The 21,085-nt window shown below is 38.6% G+C and overlaps 3 protein-coding genes across 7 annotated transcripts in view; 2 read left to right on the forward strand and 1 right to left on the reverse strand.

Moving 5' to 3' along the window:
• Positions 1–11,683, forward strand: part of LOC112460187 — a 31,943-nt gene extending 20,260 nt beyond the window's left edge. For all 5 annotated transcript variants that reach the window (XM_025024781.1, XM_025024776.1, XM_025024777.1 and 2 more), the window contains exons 7-22: positions 2,094–2,158; positions 2,415–2,574; positions 3,686–3,828; positions 3,984–4,188; positions 4,322–4,483; positions 4,664–4,945; positions 5,339–5,587; positions 5,889–6,064; positions 6,563–6,712; positions 6,939–7,221; positions 7,372–7,581; positions 8,367–8,517; positions 8,597–8,819; positions 8,889–9,018; positions 9,839–9,959; positions 10,113–11,683. In XM_025024781.1, the coding sequence (XP_024880549.1) occupies positions 2,094–2,158; positions 2,415–2,574; positions 3,686–3,828; positions 3,984–4,188; positions 4,322–4,483; positions 4,664–4,945; positions 5,339–5,587; positions 5,889–6,064; positions 6,563–6,712; positions 6,939–7,221; positions 7,372–7,581; positions 8,367–8,517; positions 8,597–8,819; positions 8,889–9,018; positions 9,839–9,959; positions 10,113–10,855 (3,453 nt within the window). In that variant the 3' untranslated portion in view covers positions 10,856–11,683. The remainder of the gene's footprint in view (positions 1–2,093; positions 2,159–2,414; positions 2,575–3,685; positions 3,829–3,983; positions 4,189–4,321; positions 4,484–4,663; positions 4,946–5,338; positions 5,588–5,888; positions 6,065–6,562; positions 6,713–6,938; positions 7,222–7,371; positions 7,582–8,366; positions 8,518–8,596; positions 8,820–8,888; positions 9,019–9,838; positions 9,960–10,112) is intronic.
• Positions 17–1,980, forward strand: LOC112460190. Its single transcript, XM_025024786.1, has 2 exons — positions 17–389; positions 1,008–1,980. The coding sequence occupies exons 1-2, from the start codon at positions 337–339 to the stop codon at positions 1,333–1,335; spliced, it is 381 nt and encodes a 126-aa protein (XP_024880554.1). The 5' UTR covers positions 17–336; the 3' UTR covers positions 1,336–1,980.
• Positions 11,684–11,688: 5 nt separating the features above from the next.
• On the reverse strand, positions 11,689–20,514 carry LOC112460188 (nuclear receptor-binding protein homolog). The gene is made up of 11 exons (XM_025024782.1): positions 20,165–20,514; positions 18,369–18,455; positions 17,479–17,703; positions 17,247–17,377; positions 17,075–17,169; positions 14,785–14,868; positions 14,418–14,705; positions 13,989–14,148; positions 13,707–13,893; positions 13,496–13,615; positions 11,689–13,408 (listed from the first exon to the last, which is right to left on the reverse strand). The coding sequence occupies exons 1-11, from the start codon at positions 20,291–20,293 to the stop codon at positions 13,103–13,105; spliced, it is 1,812 nt and encodes a 603-aa protein (XP_024880550.1). The 5' UTR covers positions 20,294–20,514; the 3' UTR covers positions 11,689–13,102.
• Between the last annotated feature and the right edge of the window lie 571 nt (positions 20,515–21,085).

Here is a 21,085-nt window from a genome sequence, read left to right on the forward strand (position 1 = left end):
GCGCCACGCTTGCGAGGTCATACCGTCTTGGTGAGAGAAGAACCTCTTGAGCAGAGCCGCTCGAAGAGCTCATCTGCAAGAGAACGTTACGCGAGTGTTGCGCGAGTTTGCGTCAGAGCGAAGTTGAGTGAAAGCGGAGAAAAGGAAAACACCGCGGGCAACTAGGAAGTGATTCGGTAGCCGGCTCCAGCTCCAGCTTGCCAAAGTCAGTCGACGACAGCGCCGAAAATTCGTCCCACGGACCTTTCCGAGCCCACGAGAATTCCCACGTTCAGTGAAGTGTGCAAGCGAGGCGCATTGAGGCTCGAACCGACAGACGAGGATATACCCACAGATATGACTCGCTGCCAGCCGCAATCCTACCACGCGCAGACCACGATGACCGACAGGTAGCTATCGCGCGCAAAAAAAAAGAGTACTCTCGGTGCACGGGATTTCCACGTGGCTCGCACGCACACTCGAAGGAGTAGCATGACTTGGCCGTGGTTCTCTCAGCGGTGATAAAGAAATGCTTGGTCACGACGAGGTAACGTCGATCTATCTCCGATCTCTCTTCTTTCGTTTCTTCTGATGTGAGAAATTGTAGTTTCACGTTGTGCAATAATAAATCTTACCTTGCATATTTCCGTATCTTTGACATTGCAGAAATTATTTATTTTATCGGAGATAATAATAAGATTCTTGAGAGAAATACAAATATCTCGCTTCTTATCTTTTGACTCCGCAGAAATTACTATCCGTTATCGGAAGCTTGCAGAAGAATATTTTGAAACTTTTTAACATCTTTGACACGGTAAAAATTGTCCTCGCCAATTGCCGGAGCGACTCGAAAGTTACGAGCGTCTCGAAACGCTCCGCGTCTTCCGCGTATAAGCGTATAAATTGTCGCGTCACACAGCGATTCCGTGAAACTCGTTGTGGCAATTCCAAGTATTTGCTCTACACTGTCGCGCGCCGGCTTACGTAACGGACCGATGCGCAAATGATTGATCGAGAATGACTTACAGCGGGAAATCGTCGTGGTGCGAGGAGTCGCGCTGCTACGGGAGCACCGTCACCTGCGGCATGCTGCCGACCCTTCGAGAGCTGGCTTCCAGAGGGTGCAACAGCCGGGGCAGCGTCTGCCTGGTGCCCTACGACGTCGAGATGGACGCGGCCAGCCACCTTCAGATGACCCTGCTCGAGGCTTATTGCCGGGAGATCGGGATCCAGGTGCTGAGCGTGTCCAAGGAGACGATACAGCTCCACTTGTGCCCGGGAGGCACGGACCTATCGTGCGTCCTGATAAGCAACGACGATTCATATTTTCCTAAGCTGCCTAAGTTGCCGAAGTGACACTCAAAGACTGGTCCTTGAGAGCTGAAACTAAAGGACCGGATTACGTGCGGTCTTACACAAGCCGAAGCCATTTGCTGAGGTCCCTGCGTCGGAGAGATTCTCCACGCGAAGGATCAGGGGGAGTTTCGACTCGGCAAGCAACGTGTCCTGTGTGCCTCGCCAACGAGGCTGCTAATAATGGACAGTTTATATTGAAATGTAAATATATGTAAGCGAGATTTATTCTATCCATCTCGCCAAGTCCGTGAGTTTTTAGCTGCTGCTTGAAAACACTTTCCGTACTCTCCTTCAATTCTTCTCTTTCTTTTCTCTCCACCGACACACGAGTACTTATTTCTACTCGAATGCAGAAAGTGTGAAGCGAAGCAGCTGATCAGGAGGGCAGATCTGTTAATTGCTAGAACAACGATTGCGATCAGACGAGTGGTGTTTCTTTCGGAATCACTCGCTCGGTGGTCGTAGGATATGAAATATTGATTAGCGTATGCGACGTATATATCTATCAATTGTATACACGTTTGTCACAAGACAAACTGATCTTTGTTATGTATGCTTTATAAACATCGACAGCTGATGTCGAAAAACAATGTAAATGTATAACATCGCCATTGATAATATTATATGATATATGTATAAGAAGAACACACAAAAGGCTTTTTTATTTCCCATACATATCTTTTACATCTTATTCTATCTCTATCTATACGAAATCGTATAATTCGTGCTCGCTTAATTCATAAAAATTTTTCCCGTAGCTTGCAAGATACTTAAAGAACTCCAATATCACTTCCATGGAGGAATTAAAAATCCTGAACGTGACGTGAGTAGAGGTACACATTCGAGGATAAAACGTAACAGTTATATGCAAAATATCAAAACGGATCGCGTCTGAAATTATTTTTGTATAAAGTACTTTGGATCAGTTATTCCTTTCCTCTCTCTTGCTAATAAATTAGAATACACTTTGTTTTGAAGTAACGTACTGAAGAAATAAATATACCTTTTTTTTTTTTTTTTTGCGAGAAATATCCTTTACGCTCAGTCGCTGTTTTACTGTATGCCGTTTCCTTCAACAGACCAACGGCCGAAGTTACTTTTCATTTTTTCGGGCATTCCGACGACGGTGATAAAATTCGCGAGTCCCTCAATCGACTCGTGCAGCGTCGACGTCTCAGTGAAATTGCGTTGGAGTCCACGCACTTCACCTTCCAACAAAAGCCCGCGCTTAAGTTACAGGTAATTCATATAAGTATATAGGTAACATTATACAATAATAGCTTTTTATTTCAACCAAACTGGCTATCTTTATTTAATATAATTTTCACGACGTGACAAGTTAAGGAGATCTTTTGGTCTAACCAACTTAAATTCAGCTTTCATGACTTAGATAGATTCAGACTTGAAAAGGACCAAAATCAATCGAAACGTCGCGTCGCGGCGTCGTGACAATTATATTAACCCTTAACGGTCACACTATGGGGTCTACACCCCAACGTTTATTTTGACTTCGAAAACGACCCAGTAAACCAATGGAAATGGGCCTTGTGCCGCTATCTACAGGTAGTTGGGACCTTCCAAGTATCGATCCCCGTCGGTGGTATATTTTTCGGCCCGTTAGTTCTCTCTCGGCATTTTTTTCTGCAAAAAATCGCACCTTTATACCTCAAAATCAACACACTTTTTGGAACGGCCGCATAAACTGCAATAATGAGTGAAAAGTGCGTCATCTGAGGATGAAAAAACCGTTTGAAAAATTAAAATATCTTAAAAATTGAAAAAGTTACATTAGTTTTTGTGAAAAGTCACTTTTCCGACTTTTTGTTCAACAATTTTTTTACATATGTTAAATTAATTTTTTGCAAATCAAACCTATACAGTCTTTTTAAGGAAGACTTAAACTACAACAGGATATTTTTTTTTTCTTTAAGGTCACCTACAATTTTTTATACACGTGCAAACACGCTGGGGGTGTATTTCACCCAGTGTGACCGGTACGGGATTCTCGGGAAGTGTGACCGAAAAGGGTTAAGTAAAGATAGCCAGTTTGGTCAAATTAAAAAGTCATTGTTAGTTATTTACTGGCTCGTGTTTGATTTTAGTAACATATGTACATTTGAACATTAACGCGTTAAAGCAGAACAGAATCATATACATTATTATATATTAGAGTTATTCGAGATTTGAATGATATTGAAGATCATTCTCCGCCTTCTCTCTAATTCCTCTAAAGAAGTCGAAGATTTAAGTTGGAGTTAAAAATCTCAGTTAACAAAAACAAAACTAACGTTTTTGAAAGTGTGATTAATTGCGGTATAACTGAAAAACGCTAAAAAACCTCGCGTTTCAGAGTCTCCGTATTAATCAAGTAAACGATTACGAGGTTCACTTGGGAGAGCAAATCGTTTTGTCGTGCGCTGCTCAAGGAAGCTACAGCATAGATTTCATCTGGTACAAAGATAGCATGTTGGTGAATATGAGTAAAGCTGTCAGGTAATCCAACTATCGGCAGTTCAAGAGTTTACATTACAATATCGTAAAGCAACAGTTAAAGTAACAATATTAAGATATATATAATTTGTATATACTTCATTCTTCGTGAGTATGATTTTCTCGGTTTGTGCATCTCGATCATTTTGCCATTTTAGAGAAATTCGAATTAATCGTATGCCGAATGATGGATCGGATGTATACACGTCGGTGCTGACGATCGACAAGGCGACTCTGCTCGACGCCGGTCAATATACGTGTCAGGTAGTTGACTGGGGTGTGCAGCAATGCAAAGGTATCTACATCGAGGTCAGGGATGAGCCGGACGTGAAGGTGGTGCCGATGAGCGCCACTATAGAGAAAGTAAGTCGCAAATAGATTCGTTCGATGCGTGAATAATTAAAATTTGTTGAAAAGAAGACATCATATATAATAATATATGATGTCTATATTAATTACATATCACATATATTTATTCTCAGACGATTATTCGCAGGGCAATGATATACAGCTGACCTGCATGACTCCCAACATGCGTAACATCGGGATCGGATTCGGTTGGACGAAGAATCGCGCCTTGCTCAAACTGGAGCCCGGTCGAGCGGTTTGGGAGGATCTGTATCCAGCGGGTAGCATTCTAAAGATCACTAACACTCAGGTAGCAAGCGCCGTCCACGTTGATTTCTTTATTCGATTAACTATGAGGATTTCAATTCGAAATAACGCATAATCTTTCCTCTTTCTATTAAAGTTAACTTGCTCCTAGAATTAAGAAACATTAAGAAGACTTACAATTAGTGGGTAAACTTGATACAAAGCGGCCTGTTTGGCATTTTAGAAATCGGCAATTTACACCTGCAACGTAGCGCACAAGTCCATGTCCGTGCGAGTCGAAGTCATGAATCGAACATTGATACCGATATGCTTCAAAGTGAAGTCTTGGGGTTTGCAATGGCCGGACACTGCACCTGGATCAGAGGCGTTGCTAGAGTGTCCTCGGTATTTCGTAGGCCGACGAGTGTCCAGGCTTTGCTCGATGAAAGACGCTACCACACCCGAATGGCAAATACCTGATTTTTCGTCCTGCTTATACGAACCGTTGATTTTACCGTATAATAATGTGAGTATTTTGTTCTCTTTAATACTTTGTAATCGATTTGATTCGCAAGGAGCTGCGATGACCCATTTAGAATCCATTAAAATGGTTTTCTTTAATATGATACATGGAACATCTTTGCATAGATACAAATTGTGATAGAACAAACTAGCGCGTGTAATAGTTAAAAAGCGTAGCAGTATTTTTTACTATTTAGTCACTAATTAGGTTTTAATATTTATTATTAAATATATATAGGAATTTAAAAATATTTGATATAAAATAAAACGGAAAACTTTAGTGAAAATGTTAGCTTTTTAACGAACAGTGAGTTTTATTTATCACAATTGATTAAAAATATTTCGAATTTATTATCAAGGCATGTCCAATGTTGTGAAATTGATTTAATCTGTGCAGTTTCGAAGTCTGACATTGGGTTACCAGAAAACCACGAGTTTGGACACGATCCTCGCCTTTAGGGAGATCTTGCGCAAACGTACACTGCCGCTCTATCCTGGCGAAGGCGATCGTATAATGAGCATGTTGGCAGAAATCGAACGTTATCAGCACAGTATCGATCCACAAGATGCATACACGTCCGCGGAGGCTTTGACTCACATAATAAATCGCATACTGGACGATGAATACTCAATCTTGAGTCAAGAGGTAAAGATCTAGACACAATGTAGGAATGAGGGCTAGTTTTGAACAAGAAGCAAATTCAAATAACAGCGTTTTTGGCTCAGTTTCAAACATTTCGCAAACAAAAGTTGCACTAACTACGGAGTACCTATACGTTGTTTACATAACATTGTTTACAGTCTTGTTGAAAAAAATTACAATTTATTCAAAAAATTTATGAAAGATATTGTTATTTAAAACTATTTCATATATCCAAAACTATACTCTCTTCTTCTCTACACATATCGCTGAGCTAAATTATAATTTCTAAATCATCTATTTTTAGAAACTATCGATGTTGCTTCAGCTTACGCAACGCAATTTAATCCACTGGTCCAAACAGCTGAAAGATGTATATAAACATCTGTCTCTATCGTCCATGGTTGTAGATATTCAGCAACTGCAATCTCAAAGTGGAGACAGTATAACGCATTCCCTTCAAATACCTTCGTCCGATTATATGTAATTCCTTTTAATCTATTATGTAATTGATTTTCTTTTTTCACCGAAATCTTCTTTCAAAATAATATATTCTTCTACAGATGCTGAAAAAGTATGTGGATAAACTCGATGGGGGGGGGGGAGTCCTAGATGATCAACTTTTTTCCAGGAAAAAATGGTCAGAAAAGCTTCCTTCAAATTCTAAAGGATGGTGAAGAATGTGGAATGCTGAGTTTGTGCAAAAATGAAGAGACATGTAATTTACAAATCACCAATAAAATATGTTTTGTGGATTACATGCTTCTTTATTTTTGCACAAATTTACTTTTCCACATTCTTCATTATTCCTTAGAATCTAAAAGAGGTATTTCTGACCTCTCCTGTTCATCTTGTTCTCCTGGACTCCCCTACCAAATTTATCTACATAATTTTTTAGCACCTTGTATACTTATATGCGTTCGAAATTATGTCCAAATTAGTTTTCACGTTTTTATATAAATGATTACTTATTTATGACAGATATCCTGATTGGTACGAAGACAAAGTAGCTATAAGATTATGGAAGAAGAAGCAGCGCAATGTAAAATCTAATAACACATTTACCGGAATAGTTATCGTGTACAAAAACATGTCGCGATTTATACCAACAGCATACGTTAAGGAACTCGAGTAAGTTAATTTATTTAAGAAGAGATCGAACAATAGGCAATAAGCTGTGTAAAACAATGAGGCAATAAGCTTGCCTCTTTTTATGAATCCGATGAATTTATTGAAAAAACAACAAAGCTAAAACAAAGAATTTAAAAAAATATATAAAAAGAGAAATTTCCATAATTATATAAAATTTATCTTCTCAGCTTGTTAAAATATATAAATTAAAATTTTATCTTTGTAGTGACGGTACAGACTTAGAATTTCGCATCAATTCTCGAGTGATTGCTATCGCGGTGCCCTCCTTTGGCGCTGATAAATATAACAAGATATGGGTTGATCTGCAAATACGGCATTTACAAAATCAGACGAGCTCCTGGAACACGTCCTGCGGCCTGATAGATAACACTGGATCGTGGGATCTCAATACTTGCATAGCAAATACAGTGTCCGGCGATGTGATGACGCATTGTTTGTGCCCTACTACGGGGACAATAGCTGTTTTCTTGACGACCCGCGCAGTAAAAGTACATATTCTTCAATTAAATTTTTTTTACGTTATTTTATCACTTCTGAAATGCATATTCCAGAATTTTTCGGTGGAAGAATTTATTTACACAAATTTTTCTATAATGAGCGGAGAGTCACGTCGTTTATTGGTTTTTCGAATGTTGTAGGTAGTGCTGGCGAAAACAGAGCAGACCACGTTTATCATAATATTCGGATGCAGTAGTTGCCTCATTCAGTGCTTGCTGTCTGCTTTGATACTAGGTGCTTTTTGGTGGAAGCACAAAAGCTGGCTGAATTTTCTAAAACTCCAGTGCTGCGGTGCATTGATAGGCGCGATGGCCATCTTTATTTACGCCGTCCACACTAATCTTCCGGAAGTAATTATATATACCTTCGTTTAAATACTTAGAACATTAACTCTCATAATTTAAAATTATTTTAGCTCTGATATTCTATTATGAAGTAAATCCTACGATCGATCCAACTGGCCAAATTTATTGATAAATATTACGACGTTTCGACCATGGATTTTGGTCCTCATCAAGCATTTAATAATAACTCACAAAAATCTTAATTAGCATGACATTGTGCCCAAATTACGCCAGTTTAAAAGATATAATTTGTGTGTCATCAAAGTAAAATTAAACTTGTATATTGACATAATAGATGATTTAAAGTTGGAAATAATATTAATAAGCATGTCAGAACTATGTGATGGTAAAAGTTGGACTTTTATCATCATACTGACGTACTTATTAATATTATTTCCAACTTTAAATTATCTAATTATGTTAACATACAAGTTTAATTTTACTTCGATGACGTACAAATTATCTTTTAGACTGGCGTAATTTGAACATAATTTCATGCTAATTAAAATTTTTGTGAATTATTATTAAATGCTTGATAAGCACCAAATTCATGCTTGGCCAGTTGCGTCGATTAGAAGCTACCTACGTTAATTATTTAATTTTCTGCTAGCGAAGAAAAGTCATTATTTGTTTAAATTTTAAATCTTACGAAATGTGTACAGTTGTCATCTTGCTATAGACTTAGCATAGACTGTTTTGGATGTAATATTGTATATTTGAGGGTTTTATGAATTATAAATTTGATCCAGGTGATTTTTGAACATTCTTTTGTTAATTCCTCACTATTTCAGTCATCTTACTCGCTCGTGGCAATAGGATTAGAGGCGTTCCTCCTCGTGGGCATGTCCGCGCCTATTTCCGAAGCTCTAATAGTATATGCCGAGCTCACACAAATTCGACCGAGCCAACATCTCCAGCCGACGGTGATCGCCGTGATAACTGGTACGCTTTCGATCTAAATGACCTTGCAGATAGCGGAGAGTGTGAAGTGTCATCTTGTAATGTCTTGCATGTTTCTCAGGGGTCCCGATCTTAGCTGTATTTGCAACCGAATTAACGCATAAGAGTACCGGATTGCGGCACGAATCCTGGTGGCTCATATATGGCAGCGGCGTCTACAACATATTTGTCAGCTGCGCTACAATGATGTTTTTAGTATTCATGCTGCTGTACATGGGGGTGCTCCACAAGGTCCACACATTAGTGGAAGAGAACGTGATGAAGAGAGAAGCTATAGAAGCGAGGTAGGTGCGGATTCGCTCTGTAAGATTTGTGGCCCTTTTACAAACCGTCCGATTGTCTTTTTGCTACAGAATACGAATACTGCACCGTGCGGCTATCGTCATATGCGGCATCGTCGCCATGGAGGCATCCTCTATTTTCTATATAAATTCATCATCCGTTATTTTCCACTACGTATTTGCGTCCTTATCTTTCGCCCTGGTGAGTTTCCTCGCAAACAACAGCCGCCCCAGTAAGCAAAATGATAGCAGTCTGTCGGCAGATTGGTAACAGATTTAATCAGACATGTCAGCAGACTGACATCAACTGCGTCCGCATTCAGTTTATATTTTGCTAGCAGAGTCTGTTAGTCTGTTAACCCTTAAATGCCACACTTCTCAAGAATCTCGTAAATAACACATGGGGTCTAAAAGACCCCAGCATGAAAAATGTTTCCTTACTTATTGATTTTTTGATATTTAGTTATGAAAATTATGTTCAATGTTGTTCAAGGCTTAGAAAAGAGAATAAAATGCTTATATTGTTAAAATTTCAATTTTAACATAGTATAAAAAATTAAGTAAACTGAGTACTGCTAAGTGTACAACCGGGTAGGTCCATCACTCAACTATCATCAATGGGAGCATGAGCTCCATTTTTGGGGAGAACATTTGAAAATATATCATTCTAAAGGGTCTGGGGTCCGCTGGACCCCGGGTGGCATTTAAGGGTTAACATAATCAGACAGCAGATTAGCGGCAGAAACCGCGCAGAACATGGACGGTTTCTGCAGAGTTTCCTCGATTTCTGCCGCCAATCTACTGTCTGATTATATTAGCGGTCTCTGTTATACTCCTGTTTGCGTTCTGCCGACATCATGTGATATATCAGAATCGGCATCAAATCTGTAGTCTTTCTGCCGACAAACTTTTTAGCAGATACTTTGTAAGATCTGCTTTCGATAGATTTGACTGTCTGGGGTATTGACAAACAGTAGATAATAAATATATTAAAATTATTCGCTAATTATCGATGCGCGCAGGGCTTCAGTATAATAATCGTATACATCGTTAACGGCGAGAGTGCGATTATCGGGCCAATGCTGCGGAGAATCAAGTGGAAACGCAACGTAGACGAAGAACACACGTCGGAACCCATCAAAGGTATCGTAAACTTAATCTGCTTAAGGTAGTATGTCACTCATTTTAGTTAGTGTATTATGATGTCAAAAATAAGGACATTTTTTTTTTAATGATTATGAAAGTGCCAGACTACTGGCACGACGAAAATGCTAACATTCGTGCTACGTTCGTTAGTGTGTTCGAAAGCTGACGCTGAAGTGGAGAACGACTCAGCGACTCCCCCGGCGTCGTCCTCGATCGTCGGCGAGCCATATCGGGAGGTGCGAGGTGTTGCCGCGGGTAGCATAGACATGCGTGACTTCGTGTCCGAGTCCTCGTCCGCCTACGCCAAGTCCTCCGTCCCCACGGTCAGCAGATTTCTGCCGGAGATCCGGATAGATCATTCGGACAACATCGACCTCGAGAACTACAGCACGAGCCCGCGCAAGTATCAGGAACCCCCGGTATTTGTCGACCCGGCGTTTCCGACGCGCGGCACCCGCGTCAACGAGGCGGTGGCCTACGGCGTGAACGAGCGCGGCGGCTTCCGCGGCGACGTGTCGGGCAAGTATCGCGGGGACGGCAAGATCTTCCTGCCGGCGACCAGCGTGTCCCCGGAAGCTTCGGCCAAGGTCCTCTGCAGCGCCGACGTGGAGTCGCGATTGGGCGCGATGCCGGACGTCACGCTGGCCGTGAAGAGCGACGTCGAGCTATCGTCGCGATCGAGCGCGGAGCTGAAGAGCCGGGAGCACGTGGTGAGCGCCATGCCGGACATCGCCAACACGAGCGAGCGCAAGCAGCCCGACGGCGAGGAGAAGACACCGGAGATCGTGGTGACGGCGGGCGGCTGCGACAGCGCGACCAACGGCATGCTGGACCGTATCTCTCACGACCTCGATTATCTGCTTAATCGCACGCACGCCAACGAGGGAGCTTGAAATCTGTCAAGCTCGCGAGAAAGTATATTTGCGACAGACGCGTCAACAGACGTAGGTTGTTAAATTTGTACAAAACGGATTTCGCCACAAATTTCCACATTAATAAGCGAATCGCAGATCATTTCGTATCGTACTTGTATCGTAGTTTATCTAGGATAATGCTCGTCGATATGGCGTTTTTCGCTATGTAACGGAGACTATATGATAACGCGATGTTGCTCATTTGCTACAACATAACTCAAAAAGTTACTTGCCAATGATGAGAATTTAATACACTAAATGAAAATATATAGTCAGATATTTTTATTCTTTTTTACAATTAGTTATTACACTAAAATCCCATTTTAAAATAATATTACAAAATTTTAACGATTTAAATTTAAAACCATCTCATCTGGAAAACTTTATTTTTTGAGTTACGTCATTATTGCAGCAAATGAACGATACAGTCGTATTAGGAGCTGCAAACCAAAATCTCTAAAGTACATATATACATATAATCCTTTCTTATTTCTTATACTCTCGCATGTGTTCGAGACCGGAGCGTCAGACCAATTGTAATCTGATCGCTGATAATTGAATCGGCAATAGTCGTAAAAGTCGATGTGACAAGTGATCATCATCGCACTCCATCCACATCAGAAAATTTACCTTAAATCTCGAAATTTTCACGCTTTATTATAGACACTTGTATTTACGTCCATTGTATATCGTGAGGAGACCTACCGTACGAATAAATGAATAGAACGCTGAGAAATCAACTGCGTGAGAATTCGATTCGTGTACGATTTGTACAGATTTTTCAGAAGGTGAGAGTACTCAAGTCGATAGCGTTTCCGAGTTAAAGTATTTATTTATCACTGTCATCGTACAGCCCTTTCATAATATCCACGAGTCAGTCGTCGCGCTTTTTTTTCGTCGTTTATAATTTGTATTATAAAGCTATACACATTCAATTTAGTTTGATAATCTACTTACATACTTAAGATCGAAGTTTATGTTGTTGTAGGTAATAGATACCTCTAGTAGGGTTAGTCGTTTACTCGATGAGAAATGCTTCACTGAAATTGATTCGACCGAGGTATGAAATTGGAGCAGTATCTCTCTCTTGGCCAAGCACGTGTTATAAATGCAAAAGACGTAATAAGATCTGTGTTAGTCTGTTAGCACTCGAATATACCTATATGACTAGTTTTCTGTGTCAACAGATTTTTTTCTTAAAAATATAAAATATTTACAAGGATTTTCTAATTTTATCGAGATTTAATAATCTTAGTTTAATCACATCAATAATACCCAAGTATAGAGTAGGGCCGTGGCTTTATCCGATTACTACCAAATTACACTATTATTGAGCCAATATTACATCGCATTCTTGTCTATAGAACTAAAAGTAAAATGAACAAGCACGCTGCTATACTTTCTCTCGCGAATAATCATATTCGCTCACTTCTAGGCAAGGCTTTACAATAGATTGAGTATTTTGATGAAAGTAATAAGAGCGGTGAGAGATCGAATGATTTGTCCGGAAGAAAAACCAAGAATCCATACAATATTAATGGATTTTATAACAGCTGTACAATGAAGAGATAGTCTTTTTTTTTTCTTACACATAATTGAATCCAATTCTTGTCGATTTGTACGCACACGAAATAAACTTTATGATATACATTGTCATGTCGAAAAGCATGATGTACAATTTCGGCGTATTAATTTTCATCGTTTAACTCTAAGAGACATTATAAGAAACGCGATACATGACGAGCTCTCGTAACTGTATCCCGGATAGGTAGATTACGACAGGTAAGTATCAAATCGTACGTAGCTTCGTATAAATATGAATCAATATCCAGCAAACCTCTAACTATCCTCTTAATTATACAATCACAAGTATTTTGGTCTTTTTACATTAGGTTTATACATTCTTTCTCGCAATTTATCGCATACCCATATATAACGATATAACAGGAGATGTAATGTATAACATAAAAGCTCTAGAATATAGAGGACCAACGAAATTCGACAACGGAAGTATTAATTGGATAGCCTAAATACGAAAGTAAATATGCTAAGCGGTTTCCTAATTTGCAGTCGTATTCAGCTTAGAGGTGGCAGCCACGGCACCCTCCCATCTTTACTTCCATTCCTCTCCTTTCCGTTTTACTTAAATATAAAAATACATAGCCAGTCTATACATAAAGCGTGCAAAGTGGCACAGTGAACTGAGTTATCAGACGTCCTGGATGGTTAACTACCGCTCTCGCTGATTGTCGGCGGTTCTGCATCATCGTGAAGTTTACTCGTTTTGTTACTTGACACAGGTATACCTGAGGTTTTTGGCAGCAGGTTAGTTGCATTATCACTATTGGATGTTGTGGCATTGCACACGGAATTGTCAAAGTGTTGCAGACATGGAAATTCCGAACCAGGCAGCAATAAAGTAGTTTGAGTAGGAAGATTAGTTAATGATACCATTCCTGGCGTCACCATTTGCTTGTTGAAGTATCTCCTCAATGCCTCCTCAATTAAATTGGCTATTTTATCACGATCGTTCTGCAACACAGTCGTAAACGTCTCGTTAAGTTCTCTCTCGCAATGCGGAATCGCTCGTTGGCGATAGATATGCGCGACATAACTTACCTCATTAATAAATCCAAAATGTACAAGTTCCTGTGCGAGAAGCATCGAGGTGTCCATTTGGCTCACGGGACACGTCAATTGTCTATTCATTTTGTCATCCATTCGCAACAATATTGTCATCTGCACAAAAATAATATACCGATTTATGATACAAATTGTTGATACATGATACCATAGGCTATCTCACTAAAATGTTCTATGTGCCACTCACTAGTAATTCACTACTATCTTCTCTAGGCTTAACATTACACATCATATTAACTACTCTTCGAGACTCCACGTCCACGGGCTCGGGTGTAACCGATTTAACCGATTCTGTCACTTCGGGCGATATCGCCCTCGGTCGGACAGGCGGAGGCAATTTCGCCATAAATGCAGTCAATGGATATATTCCATACCTGGCAACGTAAAATCACTCTGGTTACCAACTTATCCGATATAAGAAAATCCAGGCTCATGATCCAATCATGTATCTCATGACTGAGATACTCACTTTACGTCTTCAACAAATTTCTCTAATTTCTCCGTAACGGGAATATCACTTAAGCGAATTTGTTGCGGAGGTATCCCTTGATACTTTATTTCGGCGACTACGGTATCTGGTCCATATAGCCTTTGTAACACTTCGTCTGTGATTGTTTCCGAAATGTTAGCTGTAAAATAATCAATGTTATTTATAATCGCAATCATTATAACTATCTTTAAGCCACGTTCACAATATACCATACATCGCGTTGGATGATTAACAGATTTTTTTACTTGATAGATCTTGATAATATTATGTTATAGATTACTATAGATGATCAATGTTCATTAAATAAACATTTTATGATATTACCTTACTTTTTTAAACAATAATATACTTTTAATATTTAATTTATTTATAGCGTATAGATGACAAATTGCTTGCTTCTCAACTTACTAGCCGAGTTGACCAAGGCGTGTGCTGCGAGCAACTTGAGAGAATGTACTTCAAATAGAACGGGGTGAAAGAGCAACTCTCTCGCACTCGGTCTACTAAGCGGATCCACCTGAAGACATTTACGAATAAAATCTTTTTGTTGAACATCATCTAAAGATTCTATTGTCTTCCGGATGTTCTCTTCGGTAACAATTGTACCCGTATCACCGTTTCCCTGAATTTCCAGCGCGGCCATCTCCAAAGCGCACATTCCGAACGAATAAATGTCAATGGCAGGTGTGACGGAATCTTAAAGTAACAAATTGTTTGAATATAATTTAAATCCACGCTAATTTGATCCACGCCTTCGTACAAACGGTGCACTCACTTCCATATTCTGGAGCCACAAAATGCATGTTCTTCATGTTCGTTCTACAAGTCTTGATGTGGTGATGAATTGCATCTGGGGCTACTGTAATTAGAAAGAGATTATTGCCATTTTCACAAGCTGTTCAATTCCAAGGAAAGCGTCAACATAAAAATGGTATATTAATATGAACGTATTCGACAATGTGTTAGACTTGGTTTTGTAGGGCAGCCACCAGACAGAATTATGTAGACGTGACATACGTAAACAAAATATACATTCTAATAGACAATCAATGTATTTTAGATACATATCTACTACGCATTCCATATGTTTGCTGCCAGAGGATGAATGACTAAATTTTTAGAAAAATTGTGTTTCAGCTGAAAATGTATCCTAAAAGTAACTTGAGCCCTCGTACAATTAATAGTTTTCGCATATACAAATGTAAAAGTGTCTCTGAAAAGAGAAGCATGTTTCTTGAAAGATACAGATGTACAAATAAAACATGAATTGTTATTTTATATAAAAAAAAAGAAATAACCACACATTTTTCGATTGATTGCACAGCTCTGCTATAAAGAGCCACTTTTGTCGAGTCAGAATAAGTATGAATTTGGGAAGTAAAATCCCTTAATCGAAAATTACACAGGAAGAACAAAAAAGCAACGTATATATTAAAATACAATGGAAATGCGTGCGCTAGGTGATTGTGAGAAGGGCAAAGAAACACGTGAGCACTCTTTGCCCTCCTTAGTTAAATACAATTAATAACCAGAACAAGATAATAGTGCAACATAGTGGCACTAACATAATAAAAAGAAAAAATTGTAATTATCCGTACATTTAATGGGCTACTTAATAATTAGTATAGGAGTTGTTTACCTCTCTACGCCTAATTTACTTAGCTGGCAACAGCTGATGACAATCTGCCAAATGATTTTTTTCTTGAAATTCATCACCTTTGACAATAACACCAATTGAAGACATCGACGTTGGTGGATTTATCCTCCATGGATGAAAGTACGATTTGTACTTCCTCTCTCTTCAAAGGCTTTGCTGTGTTTTTTTCATTATCTAGATTAGCCTATTTGCTACAATTAAAAATGAGGACTCAAGTTACTCCTAATATGAAAAAGCAATTTAACACAATCTTTCTAATGGACTCATGTTACTAACATTATATAGAATTATAGGAAAAAAACGCGTGTGTGTTATAATAGAGTAATAATATGTTACAAGTAATTCTAAATACTATTTAAATTAAATATAATTCGGTAGAACCACATTCATTTTTATGTAATCGCAATCAATTCGGTTCTTTTAACATACATGTATTCATACATTCATATATACATAGATGCTATTCGCGCTAAAAAATAATTTAACTATTTACAAATGATTAGTAATTATCACGTTTGATGTATATGTATCCCTGTTAAATATACACTTGGCGGGAGACACCGCCGTGTCTCTTGATTATTATAATAATAATACTGGTTTAAAAATGTTCATTTTAGTCTAATGATGTACTGCCTTATAATTATTCATAACAAATAATTCTTTTGTAAAACATAATTGAGTATACGTATGAAATATTTATGTAAATAAATATTTCCACGATATTTGTGTGCCAAACCAGAGAAGCACCTATATTGACACACAATAGAGAATCATATTGTCATTATTATCATATTGTCATGTTGTTTGTTCGATCAGGAACTGAGTCATATAATTATTATTTGTTTCAGCTGAGTAATGAGTAATAAGTAGCACATGATACAAATCTGAAAACCCCTACTTCATTCATACGTATTGTATGGATGCTAAAAAAAAAAGATTTAACACTTAGAAGACATATGATAAATCACTAAATTGAGCAAAAAATATTAACACGAGTTATTTCTTACTCATGTCACTGAACAATATATGCCTTCTAAGACCTGTATCTTCTTTAACACTTTATGTAAACAAAAAAAAAACACGAGTACTAATAAAAATATAATTGCTACTGTTTGTGTATTTCTCAAAATTACAACTAAATAAGCTTCTGACAACCCTGTGAATGAGAAGATGAAGATACCTCACATATATATATATGTATATAATCTCATCTTGTTACATATTAACTATCTTCGTCCAGAGAACAACAAGATTCTATCGTGTGATAATTTATATTTACCACATACGAATTCAGATATATATGTAAATTTAGGCATGCCGTTCAATTTTGTTTATATGTAAAATGATATCGCTGTATACATTATGTAGCAAGAGAAAGTTCTTTCAATTTTTTTTTCTTCTTACTTACCTGAACCAATTTTTACAAGTCCATTATGTTGGATAAATATTGTGTCACAGGTAAGATTCCCGTGTATAATAGGAGGTGAACAGGAATGCAAATAACTGAAACATTTCAAACGCAACATATGTTAGTTGAGAATAAGATGATTAGTTTGAATAGTACATATTGTATATACTACCTAAGTGCAGAAAGTATTTGCGTACACCACCGTTTCCACGCTTGTAGAGGCAACTTTTTTACATTGCGTTTTGTTCGTTTTAGGAACTGTTTCAGGGACCCAGATGACATATATTCCGTTATAAATATAACCTGAGAAATAATATAAAAGAAACGAATTAATAAAAAAATATGCAAACTGTATCGATTTAAAGGCAACAGAATTATGCATGACTAGTTGATATATAACTTACTCGGGGTTTGTCATTATGGGTATCTGTCCAATACCTATGAAATTTAACAATGTTAGGGTGCTCCAATTGCGTGAGGTTCTCAAAAACGAGTTGTATCTTTTCTTCCTGGGCCTTGAAGTTTTTCCTTTCCGAAAATTGCACCTCATTCCACACGACTTCGACACCTTCCTCTGTATCCATCGCCAGATAGGCACAGTCAATTCCTGGAACATCTCTTTGTTCCACCTGTAAACAAACACTAGTTTCTAATCCATACATCTTTATAATTACCTTAATGAAAAAAAAGAACTAAGAACTATTAATTTATTAGAGAAACTTATAAACAATGTGGTGTAACATTGTGTGTGGTGCTGTTACGTATGTAGTATCTGCATCCAATTATACCCGAATTTACATACGCCTATTATCCGAATACTCGTTATTTCGGATATTTATGTGGTTTGTTAAATACACGAATATATTGTAACGACACTTTGTAAATACGTGCTATAGACTGTGACCGAGTAGGTTTATTCAATGCAATCTACGAGTCTATACATATATAGTATAATGGATTGTATTACTGTAATAGTCCATTTTAAGTGTACTTAAAGTAGTGTTGAAACGATTTCAACGCCTATTTACTATTACATGAATGTGACCTTGTCAGGAATTTGAGGAGGGGGAGATAATTCAGAAGAGGGTTTGCCACGCTGTAGACGTTAGTGATAATAATGTCGAACTTGTTCATAATAGTATAATGCATGTAAATTGTTATTGTCTCCATTCATTAGTATAATTCTGTGTAAGATATTCTAAAGTGTAAAATATTCTAGAGAAATAATGGCTCGACGTAGGTACAACAAAACATAGGAATCATTCTGCATCATCCAGTTTTGCAATGTACGTACTTCCATTTCAGGAATTTCGTTTTCAGTTCCTCTCGTTGATCCAAAGCTAGAACCTTCGGCTAACGTTGATTTGGAACCTACATATACCTGGAATAGGTACACACGTTCCATGATTAATAAAGAATATATCAAGCAAATATATAGATTTATATTTCTATGCACAGACATATCTATTTCACAAGATCTACTTCATAAAAGATAAAATTTTCATCTATTTTCATAGAAAGTATTATTTTTAAAAAAATGAAAAAAAAAACTGAATAATACTTACTTAAAAATCGTAATACTCACTTTAAAAAATATATATACATCGATAACTCAAAAGGATTAATGATAAATTATAAATTTTAGTCATTGTTAAATACAAAAGCACACGTGGCAATAAACAATGTTAGAAAAAAGCTTAATATTATTTGTAATAAAAAAATGCGTCTTAGTTTTATGATAGTGCGATCGGTGAGAGAAATATTCTCAAAATATGACCAATAATCATATTGGAGTAAAAAGTCCAGATGGAAAAAGCGAGTAAAAAAATAGGATAAATTAATATTAGAATAGGCCATAAAACCGAGTATAAAACTAATATTTATTAACACATGCTCTATTCTCTACGGAAAGGCAGGAACTGCATGCGAAATAAGCATGATCAAAATAATTTCATTGATTTATACATTCGATAACAGAACGTCAGCAGTCTATTTTTAGGATAAAATATGAATGAGCCCTAATATTGGTTAGACATTTGTGCCAAGATTTCGGTACGGTAGATTAAGATACAGGTAAGATACTATACTGAATAATGAGAGAAGCACAATAGTCCAAAGGAGAGGCACATTTCATGCAGGGAAAAATCTCTAAAAAGCTTTTTATAACAGCACCATCTGGGTACATACAACCACCTGTATAAATGCAAATGTGAAATGAGTTACGTTAATAAGTATTTATTACAACGCAATTGAAACAAAGGCATTTTAGACAAATTTGCATTCACGAATATCGTCGAATATTGCTGTTTAAGAGACATTTGTAAATTAAAATACAGAGAAACGTGAATAAGATACGAGCGGAGGGAGGGGGAAGTCTTTACTTTGATACTTCTAAATATATTTACAAGTCACAGTATAATTATAGTCCAGTCGCATTATGTTAGAATATGTTTTGCACGTTGTGAAGATAATGATCTTTAAGATGCATTAAGATGCAAGAGCAAGAACACATAATATCTTGGATATTACTATTCTAAATTATCATAATTTGGCCGTAGAGACCTACGAACACAGGAAATTGCACCGATAGCATTCACAGTTAAACAGATAGTTAAAATCAATTAGTTAGGTAGTTAGGATCTATACGATAAATCAACCTGATGAATCACGTTTTGACATTGATAGGCCTGTTCTTTTCAGCTAAACTTCTTGCACGGTTCATCCTTCCTCTCTTTCTTTTCACATTGGAGAGAAAGAAAGAAAGAAAGAAAAGATGAACTCTGCAACAAGTTCAGGTTCAAGTAAAAAGAATAGGCCTATTGTTTTGATAATAATTAAAATCCATGGCAGGTGAGGTTCCTCTAATGAACCACTACCATTACCATGATAAATGGAAACCGAAAGTGAAAATGGAAAAAAAGAGTAAAACATTTCGAAATTTTTTCTCGATCCTCGTTACGTGGTGAAAGCTTCAAGCTTCAAGCGGTAAACGGTCATGCAAAAGTGCTTTACCTCTGCGGAGGAACGAATAAGGATAAAGGGAGTAAACAGGACGTAGCGCAGTTAGAAGAGTTTGAAGAAACGTTATACCTCTTCCCGGCGCTTAAGCCACCGCCCGCACGGGCTCTCCTCCAGGATCTCGCTCTCATCCTCCGAGTCTTCACCACTTTCCCGCGGTGACTTGTGCTCTGGGTCCGTGCTGGAGCGGCTCCCGGGCATCACACACGCTTGCGATTAGTTAGAGAGGCAGCAGCGAACAGCAGGTCAAACTCATCGGTGACGAGATCTCCAGTGCGGTGCTCTCTTCTAGTTTCGCATCGGGCGACACGCCACGGCAACGACCGGCGACGTACTGACTCCTGGATTAGGCGGATGCACGCGGAGAACAGCGGCAGCCGCGGCGTCGTCGATGTCGGTTACAGCGGCATCAGCGGCATCAGCGGCATCAGCGGCATCAGCGGCAGCGACGACGTCGACGGCGACGATGACGACGTTAGCGATGACGGCGATGACGATGACGACGACGACGATGACGACGGCGACGGAGATGGCGACGGCGGCGACAGTGGCAATAACAACAACAATAACAATAATAATAACAAAGTCGCGTTACTCGCGCGTAACAATGCGTAGGTAGGTAGATACTACGTGTCCGCTGGCTCGCACTGCACTCACAAGTGACACATGCAGGTGCACACGCAGCGCGCCCGCTCGTCTCCAACTGGCTGAGACCCGGAGCGGCGATATTTCTGATCTTACGCGACGGACGCGCGCTACACGACGCTACACGGCTTCGCTCAGGGACGCGCCGCGGTGATGAGCATCGCGCTAGCCGCCCGCGTATCGCACTGTCAAAATAAAACCTCCCTATTGCGAGCGAAACTGCCTCGATGTGACACACACTCTGGCACTCATTTTCGTTATGTCTTCGGTCACGTTCGCCCACCCGAATGGTGTCCAGTTGGGCGATACACCTCTCGGCCGCGACCGCCGCGCCGCCTGTCGGCCAGC

This window comes from Temnothorax curvispinosus, unplaced genomic scaffold (assembly GCF_003070985.1).
Source record: "Temnothorax curvispinosus isolate PA1 unplaced genomic scaffold, ASM307098v1 QBEX01010373.1, whole genome shotgun sequence".
NCBI lineage: Eukaryota > Metazoa > Arthropoda > Insecta > Hymenoptera > Formicidae > Temnothorax > Temnothorax curvispinosus.